This window comes from Lipophrys pholis, assembly GCF_963383615.2.
Source record: "Lipophrys pholis genome assembly, chromosome: 15".
Lineage (NCBI taxonomy): Eukaryota > Metazoa > Chordata > Actinopteri > Blenniiformes > Blenniidae > Lipophrys > Lipophrys pholis.
This window is the reverse complement of record NC_137642.1, coordinates 14,252,278-14,267,110: the sequence shown is the minus strand read 5'-3', so window position 1 is coordinate 14,267,110 and position 14,833 is coordinate 14,252,278. Positions and strand designations below refer to the sequence as shown.

The window sequence follows — 14,833 nt, the reverse complement described above, 5'->3', positions numbered from 1 at the left end:
ACACACACACACACACACACACACACACACACACACACACACACACACACACACACACACACACACACACACACCACAATAAAATCGATTTTTAAGTGGATGATTTACTCTGCTGCATGGAGAAGCTGTTAGTTTGTTTTAAAGATGTTTCTCCCCTCCACTGAGAACCATCTCTCGCCGCTTCCGAGCCTCCTCCGGTGCAATCAATGGATCAATCACGTTGTTTTACAAGCCTTATCTTCCAAAGTTGGCCGTGCCATAAATGTCGGTGGATGGATGCTTGTGCAGGCAGAGGCGCTGTCCAAGGTGCTGCATCAGCCCCTCCCCGCAGACATCACGGGGAGACACGTGACGCGCTCTGTCTGTGGCTCCTGACAGTCGCTGGATAAGCTCAACAGGGAAACCAGATTGCACCTTCTCCTCCACAAAGATAACTGGATTTCCAGCCCGTGCCGCGTACTGACTCCCATCTTATGCTTTAATTTTCTTTTTAGTTCCTTTTTCTTTTTTTTTTTCTTATTGCTGGAAACACATCGGCTGGACACAGAATTTAAGGTAATTAATTTAAACGCAGAGAGTGTGAGATTTTTTATTGGTGGAGTTAGAGTTAAAGTGGACCCATCTCTCTATCTCTCTGTGTGTGTGTGTGTGTGTCTCTTTCTGACTGATTCACTTGAAAGCAGATCTTGATGTGAAGGTTTTTACCAAAGAGGATTTGATGCAAACAGACTGAAAATACGCACAGTGGCGCTTCACGGGAGCTCAGCCTGCAACACTTTGCATTGGAATCGCTGTTTTCTCTCCTCTTGCGCCAACTATTTAGGGTCCCGTAGAAGTAAAAGGTGTTCGCGCAAAGGTTAAAGAAACAACAAACAAACAAAAAGCGTCTTGTCTTTCTAAGGTATTTAATGCATAAAATATCGCACTTTGACTGGTGTACGTGGTTTCTCGCTGTCATGCAGGATAAGATGTGAAGGTATGGGGCATGCATGCCATTGATAAGGCGATTGCGAAAAACACTTCGCAGCTTATTGGGAAAGATGCGCGAAACGGTCAATTCAGTGTAGGATTATCCACTCAGTAATTTGTAATGCCCATTTAAACGCATCCCAGTTGGCATGCCATCAGTTTATATGGAGCATTATTCTGTCTGCGTAAAGTGCAGCGCTAAAGTAAACCCGATCCGGTGTCCGCGCCGCGGCACGCTCTCTTTCTCTCTTTTTGTTAAAATAATTTCGGAGATTGATCACAGCGTTTTCTTCCTGTATTTCAGTCTTTTTGCATGTTTTTTTCCCACCCTCCTTCTTGGCTGTGTCGTGGTCCCAAGTGGAAAAAATGTGAGAAAGAAGCGTAATCTTTTGGGGTTTGAGACTCGGCGGCAGCCCGCCTGGCTCGTCTTACACAAACCAACCATTGTGAATCAAATGACGCACTTTTTCTCATGTTAGGTCTTTATGAGGGGACTGACCGTCACTGCGTGTGCGATAATGTGGTGGAGGAAGTTATGACAAGTGAGCAAAACTAATTATACTGAATAGAAATACAGCTGATCAGCGATGGTCGTGTGATTTATTTATTTATTTTTTTAATTAATAATTTTTTATTTTTTTTTACACTGTCTATTGGTCGTGATAAATCATGTCAGCGTTTACATGAAAATTTGCAATGTGCATGGTGTTGTTATACTACTTGTACTAGGAATTACTGTATTTCAAGGGAGTGCTGGTATATCACATCATGTCTGGATACTGCTGTTTGCTTCCTGGAGAGCCCCAGTGATCTTAATATCATTATATGGTTTGCATTTGTTCTAACAAAGTCCTCTCTATAAATAACAATTTGATGAGTTTAGTCCTTCTTTTGCCTTGATCGTTGTAATAACTCATATCTTTTGGCCAAAGTGGATTTCGAAATGGATATGGTGAAAACAGTGATGCTTTATTAATTTTTCTTTTCTTTTGCAGAGTGCTCTGAGACCGGGGGGGACTGCCTTGACAGACAGAGTGCTTCTTTTGCTGAGCTTATCAGCCAACGTGGCTCCATATGGCATTTTTTTTTCTCTTTGCTACAGAGGATGCAGGGTGAAAAGCCCTGAGCAAGGCTTCCAGTCACCCGCTAAGGAATGTTGGCATGAACATGAAGATTAAAGCTGCCATTTCAACTCAAGTGAAACCGTGCACACACTAACTGGCACCAGAAGGGACTGTTCCATAATTACATAAATTAGACCGAGTGTGCCCAGTGGATATTCGAATCTCTGTCACTTTGCTCTAAATAGCCATGGCAGAGAGGACCTTTAAACAGTTCAAATTGTTTTGGCGGGAACAGTGAGAGGTTTGGCCAGTGGCCTGTTCGGTGTGAGGTAATGGTGGCTGCCCTAGGAAGTAAGTGTAGGCCAAGCCCACTGATATGCAAATGTGTCATAGCATTTAATGTTTTGTCTTACGATGCCTCAGGTCACACTTGTGAGTCCATGTAGACAGTCAGTTACATGCCAGTCTACTCTTTCACTGTCCACCCAACATACTATTTGCTTAAGCAGAGGTTCTTGTGAGTAAACTCGGCTTGATAAATCCCACCGACAATCAGAAATCAAAGAATTGTGATCCCACAATGGTTTTACAAAAGCCACATGGTGCCCATATCTTATGGGTTGGGCTGCTCGTTTGCTGCTTTGTAGAAATAGGCACTTGTCTAGAATTTACAGGTGCTGAGGGGCAGTGGGCCCGGTTTCCTGTGTGGAATGCATGTTGCGAAAGCGAAATGAGCTTCAACATGAAAACAAAGAGTTCACACGGGCTGCTAGTTTACTTTGACGATGAGGGATTTTGTGACTTTTTAGAACTTCTCATACTGAATGGGAAACTCAGCCTTCGCTTCTCGATCTTCTGTGCCGAGCCTGCCACCGTCGTGTCCGACACGGCGGTCAACGACAGCCAGTGGCACACAGTCACGATGAGGAGAAACTTTAAGAACACAACCCTGATGGTGGACAATGAGATAAAGTGGGTGGAAGTGAAGTCAAAAAGACGGGATATGACTGTTTTCAGCCATTTGTTTGTTGGTGGAATACCACCGGAATTACGATCCGTGGCATTAAAATTGACGTCGACTGCGGTCAAGGATCAGCTGCCTTTCACTGGATGGATAAGTGATGTAAAGGTCAACAACACGGAGTCTGTAATGATCAACGGAGACGGAGTCTTAAAGGACCTCTGTGGTACAGCCAACATGTGCTTAAATGGAGGAGTCTGCAGTTTAATTAACGGCGAGCCAACGTGTGACTGCTCTCAGACAGGCTACCAGGGAAAGGACTGCAGTGAAGGTAAGACGTGGTTTCAGTTTGAATCATACATTCGGTACAACCGGCCCTCAGTGGCCTCGTCAGGCAAAAATAAATAGATTCTCACAAATTCCAGTGCCCTATTTTAATTACCATCTGTCCTTAAATTATGCATTCCCTTCCTCTATTTGGCTAACACCACATGTTTGTTTTAGTCTTTTGATGTGTGCAATTGATCTGCAATCCAGTTGTTTGCAAAAAGTGAGTCTCCTACAAGGCCTCATTAGCAAAACATGCTGGTATTCTCCATCCCCCAAAGGTGTCTTCCATTCTTATCAAATAGGTCTGTGGGGATTGGTTGACCTATGAAACATTTCCAATGGCTTACCTCAACTGAAAGAGCAGGAGTAATCATCTCTGAGTCAGGTGGCGTAAACACGAGTGACTTCATTACCTTCGTGTGGGATGAAAAAAAAAAAAGTGTCAAAGGGAATATTATCGTGAACGGAAGAGAACCCAGATATTAACTGTGTGAGGCTTTTGTGTCAGTTACCAGTGATAACCAGTGATTATACATTAATACTTTAAGCTGGTCATCAAGCAGATCCCCACTGTAAGCGTGCAGAATTATGATCTATTATTGTCTCATAATTGTATTAAGAATTAAAACAAGCAAATAAAATAAATTGTAGCTCTGGCACACCTGACGTGAACTACAACCGATTCTAATTAACAGCTCGACCTGCTAAAAAAAAAAAAAATGGGTTGTGTAATGAAGAACAAGAAACAATACAAAATGAACCTTTTAATTGTTTGACAATATCACTCTGCCATCACCCAATCACGCAATCTCAATATCAGTGTCTCTTTAAGGAGTGGTTGTGAGAAAGATTTGTATTCATAGTATTCGGTGCATTGCCTCTTACAGATTTGCTGTAGTGGGGAACAGTGGGTTTGTTGATCAGGAGACGGGGAGGATGGGTTTGAGCGTGTACATATTATTTTTTTATTCATGCTTATTCAAGTACTCATGGATTTGAAGGCTTATTTCAGCTTGTAGGTCAATGTTTGCCATATCTTATTTACATTAAATTTCATGAGGTTATGTGCCTTTATTCAAGCACATCAATCTTTTATTTACAATAAGCTCGTTTTGCCCGCACCGGAGACCATATGATGGCAGCATGAGATATCCCTATGTAATTGCAATTTTTTTAATTGAGGCAAATGTGAAACGGCACTAATTAAAATGTTTCCTACGTACGCCGTTGTGTGGAGTAGGTTATGAGTTTTTCGTTTGCTTCATTCAGGTCTGTTGGTGGTGCTAATACAGCAGGAGGAAGCACTGGGGCCTTTTACCATCTTTATGCTCCGACACCATGACTGATTGTTGTTGGAGCTCACTAACAGGCTTTCAGTGTTAGGCAGCTTTAAGTATTTGTTTATTTAAACTACTTCACATTGCTGAAAAATGGCAGGCTGTTCTGTCTCACTGAATCTACCCGCCATGAATAAATGTGGAAAACTGTGGCCATGAATCGTTTGGACGTGCCACCCAAATTGTTTATTTTTCTTACTTGTTCTGGCCATGAAAAGAATTCTCTCAGTCGAACGTTTATTTATTACTGTACATGGCTTTTGGGAACATTTAGGTCACGTGTGTTTTTGAAATGAGGCAACAACAACTGTCTTTTTCTAAAAGAGGTCTTCATGTTTTCAAGATTTATTTACAATCTACAAAGGACGAACTTTTCAGTGTGAATAATTAAGGCCAAAAACAGTAAGATGAAGTCAACCCATTTGAAGGATGCTCATTAAATCCTCTCTCAGAATGTAGAGATATATTTTTCATGATATGCAGATTGAAGCCAAGACAGGATCATTATAAAAAAAAAAAAAAAAAGCCCTGATCAAATTATATAAAATGCATGAACATTGATTAGTGTCTCATGCTAAAACAAATAACCACATGTAATGTTTAACTAACACTGAAATATATTGAGGGGGGGGTCTAAAGGTTGCTTGTAAGTGTGTCCTCACGTTGGATAAGAAGTTAGATTTTAAACTGTAAATATTTCACAACCCTTCCTAATTTTAACTGTGCTGCAGTGACAGTGACAAAGCAGGGTGTCCTGAGATGTCCTGAGTGTAGAAGTTGTTTTGGGGTTGTGAGATGGTGAGTGATATCCTTCGTCCGGCAATTATGCAAAATATGCAAAGAGGCATTTAGTTACATTATGACAATCGGCTTTTAGTTTTTTTTTTTTGAGAAAGCACCTTTGATCAATTCTAATATAAAAAGTTGTTCAGAGTCGATCTTGTAAAAGCAGCACTGATAGACTTGATGCAGGTGTGATAAACAAACGAAAACATGAATTGAGATAAAACTGTTCCTGACAAACCAACGGAACAGGCAACTTGTTTGGCATCCAAACAGTTGATCCGCCCTCTCTCAATGTTTACTCCATTGACATTAAATTTGGGCATTGATCCACTTAACCTAATACAGAACGCAAAACAACACACAGAAGTAAGTTAAAAGTCCAATCGCTGGGAAGTTTGACATTAACTCCCTTTTGGATTACCATTTCTGTATACAAGTAATTGTCAACTGTGTTGGCACTGTGAACTTTAAGACTAATGTAGCTCCCAGTGAACAGCATGTTACTTCTTAAAGTTCACATCTTAAATAAAGAAATGATGGAGACAAGCTCAAATCCAAAAATGTACACATCCATTCTCAGTGCGTCACAGATTGCTGCTTCCCTGTCTTGGGAAACCATGAAAATAATTTTCAAAAAGCATCAATTCATTGAGGTTTGTGTCGTAAAAAAGGGTAGAATTTTAAATTCTATAAGATCTTGCCTGATTCTAAGTAAACCTCTGTCAGTACGTGCTGAAGTCTGTTACATCTACTAGTATTTATGCCTTGAAGCACCTCTGCAGTCCCTGGTAAACTTGACAGAGCAACCTGTAGTAAGTAAGAAGCATTTTAGAAATGATGCTCAACACAATTATCTGTGCCGACCTCAGAAATAAATTTGATCATTTCAATTAAATTACAAGGTACAAAGTCTACCTTGTACAAGGTCAGGATGACATCAGATATTTTGGAGGGTGCAGAGGCCAGTTTTTAAAAGTAAGATGATATGAATACTTTTTTTTTTTGTAATCAATTTTTCTCCATTATAAGCTGAGACAAAGCGAGCAACTGCAGAAGTAAAAGTTGTGTGTAGAAAATGTAATGGAACCAAAAATTTAAAAAAAAATCAATTAAGGCTAGTTTTCAAGTCTGGACACCACTCAAATACATGTATTAATCTCACTCACTGTTAAGTGTTTGAAAATAGAAATTTATTAAAAAAACATCTCTCCATTCCTCCGAGTACATGTTGGACAGGTGAGACAGACACTCCCACAGGAAATTTGGAGTTAAAAATTAGGTGAATTTTTTACGACTTTGGGAGGAAAACTTGAGACACAATCAATGCATGCAAAGAAGTAACTATGTAAACTCCACGTCTACGAGCCAGGGCTCAAACCTGGGATGTTTGTGTCGTGAGGCAAGAGTACTAACCACGGCACGGCCGTTCAAGCCCACTGCAGAAACAAAGTAATTTCCATCTTCTCTCACCTTCTGTAAATGAACTTAATGCCCGTGCATGGAAGGACTCAGCTGTAAAGTACATTGAAGTTTAAAAGGTACTCGTCCATTAAATAATTCAAAAGCTGTTGTATTACTTTGATCAGATGAAAGGATTATAGGATTTGCCACCAGACCTGTCAACTCTCCTCTGTCCAACCACAAGCTTGCACATTTGATGACCTCTGACACACACACACACACACACACACACACACACACACACACACACACACACACACACACACACACACACACACACACACACACACACACACACACACGGACACAAATCCTCTTGATCGGTTAAAACAATTATTTAAATGCACTGTTCTATGGTCAGCGAGTTCCAAGAATCTGTCCTTTTGTTTCTCATTAGACAAATAACATAGCTGCATTGCATAGCTCCATATTTTATTCTGATAAAATGGAGCGATGTTGTTTAGTTCATCGTACATTAGCCGACCATAAATCATTCCAGGTTAAAAAAATAAAAAATAAAATAGAAATAAAGTAGGTCAGAACCCAACTAAGACTACACGGCGTTTTAGTTGTCATGTTGCATATTATGTAACTCAAAGGCTTAACTCACATTGCCTAAATACACGTTACCTGTGCTTCCATGGCACTTTTAATTTTAGTATTTTAATAGCTGATAGCGTAGCTTCGAGGGCCTCGTGAAGATATAGTTAGACGCCTCTGAAACTAGCATCCGGTGTGGAACAAACAGGCACCTTGATTCGGCTGCTATAGACTGCTAATGTGTGATAACGCTGTATCAAAAGTGACTGTAGCCTACAGTACGTGGAATTATGTCACATGGTTTGTTTTCATATTTGAATCACTCGTTGTGGAAACGATAGACCACCGAAGACAGCGTCACAGCAGATCTGTGCCTTTTGAGAGAAATAATATAAAATACTGCAAGTTGCACAACTTTGAAGTGTATTACTCTTTTCTTAATATATTTCGGTACTACTAGTTTTTTTTTCACACTGATTATCTTCCCATATCTCAACTGCAACAGCCTCATTTTTAGTTGTGTGTTACAACATCTTGTTTTTTAACCTACCTTGAGATTATTCAGCATAAGCTCTTGGAGAACAATTTGCAAGTTTTGCAAGTTTGTTTATTGCTAACAAGAGTTTCTTTCTGGGTGCTTCGGAATAATTTGTGACTCGTACTGCAGTCTTAATGTAATTACTTGTTTTGCTACTTTGCTTAGCCTGATTGAACCAGTGAATGATAGGTCGATATGTAAAGTTGTTTTCAAAGACTTGTTTATTCGCTCATTCAGCACACGAGAAGCAGCAGTAAAGATCAGTTAGACGTTTCTCGGAGGAATATCAGAAGAGTTTTCACCCCTTTTTAACTGCATTAAAATGCCTAAAATTAGATGTTTATTGGATAACAAGGGTACAATTTGCAAGTGAGATGGGGCTTGGTTACATACACCGAACTCGATGTTCAGTTATTATTAGACCGGACAAAACACATGACAAAATGGTATTTTATAATCGAAGCAGAGCTGCAAACGGTCAAGCATTGAAAGTAAAACCATTATCTCAAAGATCACACTTATCACACACTTATTCTGAAACTCAGTAGGGCATGTTGGTTTATGTTAGATCTACTGAAAATAGGTTTTGTTGGTATCAGCTTGTAGGATCCAAAGGCACTAAAAAGCATTGGGGTGCTTTGTATTTAGAAGTTCTAACTATGAAAGCAGATGACAGGTGAGTCATTCCTTATGTACAGTATAGGCCTGCAACTGCCGTACCTGTTTAACTCTTGGATCTGCAATATAACTTACACCATTCCAATTTGTTTTCACACGTTTACATTATAGCAATTTATAAAAATCTGTATACAAATATTGTTAAATTCCACTTATTTCCTTGCTTGTGGATTCCCCGTAGATGAATGTTTGTGTTGGTTTGACGGTGAACTGAAAGTGCATAGTGTAAGACGTGAGCAGTAGATCTCAGTGTAAGGAAATGACATCACAAAACAATGTGAGAGTTTTTTTTTTCAGAATAGCAGTGAGAGATGGCTGCTTCCTGGTATTAGATAATATTTTGGCAAACGACGTGGCACTTGCATGACTGCTCAGGCTTAAGTATCACAGCAGATTTACAAAACAGCTTCTGAACTGTTTGTTTTTCATGAAGAAGCGAGTCAATTCAATGTGCATTTTCAGTTTGCTCCAAACGCACTGGCCTTGTGCCTTGATTCTGTACTGTCCATTCTGAGCCAAGTTTTGTCCCCAAGGAAGATTCCTCTGAACACACTGAAGGCAAACAATGGAGTAAGAACAGTACATATGGTAATGTTGGGCAGCTGAACAACTCGTTATCAAAATAAAAATGTTAAATTAAAACTCATTGCTCTCATGAACTTTAGAAATACTCAAACGTCGGCCGTTTGTAGATTATTGTCGTAAACCTGACCCTCGGTCGCTCACAGTGGGAAAGTTTGGCGAAACAAATGTCCACAATTGTCTCATTGAGACCTGCGTGAAGACTGTTGTGAATTAAAACTCCTAATTCAAGTAGAAAAAGTTAACTTGTTACTTGTTCCAGGTGAACTGAATAGTGCTCTTCTTGTCAAAGCAGCTGGTGTTTCAACACAAGTGTGTAAGTTAGGTTGCACAATATTTGTCTGTTTCAAATCCCCACCTATTCTGCCATTATTTCATATTTGCGGGGGAGAACTATGAGTAATTGCACAATTTATTTAAACACCTTCCCAGTTAATCTTTTAGGTTTATTTTCATTTAATACATTTATATTTTACATGAAAATTGGAATGGAACTCAATATGCTCTAATGCTGTGGGAGGATGCTGAGGATGCTGCACCACCCCATCTATTACTACTAAAACTACACTGAAATAACGTGTCATTAGCTTTAAGGTATTGACGGTGGCATGGAACAATATGTGTTACGCCTGAGAGTGGAGGCAGTTGTTTCTACCTTATCCTCAAGCAGCTCAGGCAGCAGAGGCAGGAAGGAAGTATGTTTCATGTGATTTAGGTCAACAATTCATGTCCAATTTGTCCAATTTCAATGCGTTAGAGATAAAAACAAATTAAGCTTAACAGATCCGTTTGAGTGTGTACATTACATGTTTTATCTTTAAACATTTTCTAAGCGCTCAGGCAACATGTTAAAATCTTGTTTGAATTGGAATTTCATGAATTTCATTGTAGAATATAGCAGTTCAATTACCAATACTAATTGAAATAATTAATAATTTACCATTAATATTCTGCATTCATCAGCAGCTAATGGACAGAGGATATGAAAGAATAGTTTCCTGCAAAGCTCCAAGTTCAGGATGTAATAATTTTTTAATTACTTTACTAAAACTACTTTACAGTTACTTTAATTTAGGGTCCACTATAACATACACTGTGGAGAATTCCTTAATAGTTTGAACAGGCAAATAATTGTTAAATGCCAAATAACCTATAAATAAAATAAAAACCTCCCAAAACTCTGCCCCCCAAAAAAGACTCGATTGGTAACCCCAATTAAAAAGGTAAAAACAGCAACACAAAAAAAAACACATTTTATTTTGTTTGTTCATCATCATCAATCGACATCAAATCGATCTTGATCAGAGGAATTACTAACAGCTTTTTTTTTTTTTTTTTTAACAAACACTACTCTAAAGTCAACATGTAATACATTTTCAACAAATCTTGCAGCGCCACAAAACTGAAATTTAAAAAAAAAAAAAAAGTCTCAGCTGTAAAACCAGCAGATCCATTATTTTGATCATGCAGATTACAAGAAATTCCTTTTTTCCCCCACTGTCAGACTTGGAGAGCTGATTACAATTTGTAGAATATGTACAGGCAGCATAATTGAATCATTTTAGAAAAATGAGCACAGGAATGTTTCAACAGATATATAAAGACTCTTTATGTTGGTCAAACAGATTTAACCAGTGTTACAAGGTGAAACAGGATTGTGTTTTGCTTGAACATAAAAAATCGGTTAACTTATGTGCCATATTGACTTTATATCTCTTTTTAACCTTCTGATGTCTGTCATCTTTAAAGCGGGCATGAACCACTCGACCACTGGAGGTCTCTTACTGACATAATAACTGATGGAGCACTCGCTCTCAAGAGCTCTCTTAGTGTGGAGCCTCTGCCTATCAAGCTCAGACTGACCAATTCTGTGTCGACCTTTAAAGTCGTGTACTGATACTATTTTTCTGAAAGGATTTGAATATCACTAAGATGTACTTCAGATTTTTTTTTTTACTTATGATCTTACCTGATCATAACTTCTATATGCTACTGCTTTTCCTCTAAAGAACAGAATTACATAACTTTTTTTTTTTTTTTTTTTTTTTACTTAAATGTATTTTATATCACTTGCATACATTGCATTGTGATTTTAACTAAAAGCCCCTTTTTTTTTTCTTTTTTTTTTATAAACCACACCACGCTTGGTGTACACATTTTCAGCATTTATTTAGAGACGGGCTTCTTTGCCTCTAGGCACCTTCTGCATATCCTCGAGATGCAAAGGGGCTCTAACATGGCAGGGAGTGAATGGGTTGTTTATAGGTATGGATCAATGTGAACCCTCAATTTGAATATGCGATATTCACTGGCTTTCATCACGTTCACATATATGAATACTAAGCATGTGAAGTGTACAGAAAAGATGGATTCCTAATTTAAATGATCTCTCCCCCCCCCCCCACCCCCTTTCAGGCATGTCTGTCATTGTGTAAGCGCGAGCTATGTGATCGTACTGTATCTCGAAAAGTGTCATTCTGTCTGGAGGCCTCCTACAGCTTTGCTCAGACAAAAGCAGATTAATAGTATACTGCTGTCTCTGAGTCCAAAGACAGATATTGGGATCAAAAGATTAGAGGGATTTTCCCGGAGGATTTCTGCGTTGTTTAAATACATTTGCTCCTGACTGTCAAAGGGTGTTTGTGAAATTCTTTGACACCAAACTCCTCCTTTAACGGGATTCATCCCACAGCACAAATAAACACATCGGGAAAATCCATGTCACACACACACACACACACACACACACACACACACACACACACACACACACACACACACACACACACACACACTGCACTGAGTCATACAGCGCGTCTCATTGGAGTGTGTTAAGTTGGCATATGAAGCTCATGTCATAATTCATTGATTGAATCCGATTCAATTAAATTCTTTAAAAAATAAATACATGTCACAGGTATAGTTGAACTAAATGAACATTATTTTGCGTTATCACTGTGCGTTTTATTTGTAATCTGTACGGTTTGATCTCAGAATGATGCTCGTCTGAGGCAAAACTCTTAATTCCAGCCTCCCGTTGATATTTTCACTTTGAACACAAGTTACCTTTGATGCTGCAGCTTGGGTATCATCGTTCGTGAAAGTCGGCTGAGATATTTAAAAAAAACAAGTGGAAAATGCACTGCCATAATTTGAAAGCTGTCCCGGTAATGACGAGTTAGATTTCAGAAGCAGTTTCTCTCAAGTTTGTAGAGAGGAACTGGACCACAGTTCAGTCACAGTTCACCTTCAATTGTTCAACGCGGAAAGAAAAAAGTGAAAGAAGCTATACGATGTGTAAATCCAATAAATAGCTGATTAAAGGAGAAATTTGGTCGATAAGCATAATTTTCTCTAACTCTCTTTCTGTGTTTTTGTCGCATATAGTAAACTCGTATGCAGTCTAATGTCAGCTTAGCTGTAAGTGCTCAGCGTGCTTTATCATCAATATTAGTTTCTTATTTCTACTTTAGCAGAAAAGCCACTTTTCTAAAGGGGATTTGTCACACGTCAGCAGTGAGGGCAGCCTGAACGAGTTTCCTTAAGTGACTGCTGCACATATTTAGCCAGAAAAGGTGCTTTGTGAACATTAGCACGTAGTTCTCCAACCTGAAGCTTTGAGCTCCTCTACAATAATTGTAAATATGCTGAATCCATGCTTCCAAACCTGCAGTTTACATTGACTTCCTCCATTCCACTGGCAGACCTAAGACCTCTGCATCACAAAAAAGATTGACTCCACATCTGTAATACTATCCTCGAAACCCTCAATCCAGGGATTAAGGTTATTAGAACTTCTATATAAGCTGCTATGATTATCCCGTTGGATCATTTCAACCCGCAAGATGTAAAAGAATGGAGAGGTCTTCGGCACATCTGCTCCCGCAATCCTCCCTGTTTGGTCTGCCTCTTTGGAAAACGTGTGGCTCATACTATATTGTCTGCACGCCATCGGTTCTAAGAAGCTCATCTTAGCTGCATAATGAGATTAATTAACTCACAATTAATCAAGCTTCTTTAATTAGTGAAAATGAAAATATACTTTCTACTACCAGCGCGTGTGTGTGACATTTTATTAATCACCTTAAATAGCTGACGATTAGGAAATTTACTTGGACGATAAGATTGTTTTCATCAATGATATAGCAGCTTTTTGTCTTAGCTTAGCACAAATCGCTAGCTCTCTCTCCGCTCAACTCTAAAGTTTACAGTTTTATTTATCTACAAATAAAACACTTAAGTTCATGTTAATAGTGTCCGGACATAAAATCATTTTGCTGGAAAAGTCTTTGTAATGATTTTGCACTTTTAAAAAGGAAAACAAAAAAACAAAAAAAGGGTATTGTCTTGAAAGTGGATATGTGACACTGCTGACCAGCTCAGCTGCGGTGATACGAATTAGCCGAGGTAGAAATATCCAGAGCTCTGGGAGTTATCGGGTTCCCTCACGGTGGCCGGCTGCTCGACCCCGTTTCCTCTCTGGAACTCTTTCACTGCTGCTTGACGAGGATAATGGAGGAGACGGCGAGTTGTGTAATGCCACTCACAGTCCTCCGGTAGAAAGAAGCATTCGCTTTAGGCTTGTGATACTAAAAGATGAGCCCTCACTTACAGTCATTACTCTTGATTCAGCCCAAATTGTAATTTAACAACAAATCGATCCTCTGGTAGCTTTGACCTTTTCTGCAAGGCTTTTACATTTTCCCCTAAAGTGCTCGTGTGACAAGGGATTTCAGAGCAGCCTTCCTGCTACAATTCCTCCAATCTGCAACTGTGCAAAGGGCTTCCAGTCAATCGTCTGTTCCTGTTCGTTGACTCATTGTAACGTCACCAGTGCCCCTCGATTAATAACAACTTAAGACACATTTAAGATGCATAATTTTTGCGATTTGTATAGGAAATGCACTGAGGCATTTGACTAAATTTGCACATTCAATGGACTTGTCATGTGCGGCAAAAAAAAAGAAGCAGTTTTGTCAGTTTTTCTTGTGATCTTGAGACGTCTGAAGGCAAAAAATTGCATCAGTGCCACTTAAATTTCACGCCTTATTAACTTGTTAAAAGAAAGCCTGGATTGCACATGTAGAATTTGGACTGCGGGGCTTTAGGTGGGGTGTCCACACGGTGTATTTTCTAGGACCTGCGTGGTTTCCCTGAGATGTCAGCAGGGCTTCCAAAGAGGTTCTTGGATGCTTTATCATGTTTTCAACTTGAATACCATAAATCAAATGTACTGCTTGCTTATCAAGAGGTCACTGCCCTTCATGGTGCTCAAATTAGATCTTCATAAAACACAACCCCCTTCACCAGCGGTGAATGATTTCCCAGCGCTTTAATTCTCCCTCTTCTCGTTGATCGAGCAGTCAGTTGGAGAAACACGCTTGCACTTTGCTAATGTCACATTACGGACGCTGTGCAATGTTTTCAAGCAGCCATGTCCTTCGGCCATTTAAAGCTGTCAGCTTGCAAGTTCTGTGCGGCACCGCTGACGGGGGTGTCCAAATATGCACATGGAATTTTTTTTTAGCAATGAGACTTTAAGTTTCAGGTTTTGCACAATGAAAGTGTGCGGCTGACCTACTTTCTC

General features: G+C 39.4%; 1 protein-coding gene across 1 annotated transcript in view; it reads left to right on the top strand.

Annotated features, from left to right (window-relative positions):
- Positions 1 to 373: 373 nt before the first annotated feature.
- LOC308121044 (neurexin-1a-like) overlaps positions 374 to 14,833 on the top strand; it is a 242,416-nt gene continuing 227,956 nt past the window's right edge. The window contains exons 1-2 of the mRNA XM_080482073.1: positions 374 to 555; positions 1,965 to 3,325. Of these exons, the coding sequence (XP_080338199.1) occupies positions 2,614 to 3,325 (712 nt within the window). The 5' untranslated portion in view covers positions 374 to 555; positions 1,965 to 2,613. The remainder of the gene's footprint in view (positions 556 to 1,964; positions 3,326 to 14,833) is intronic.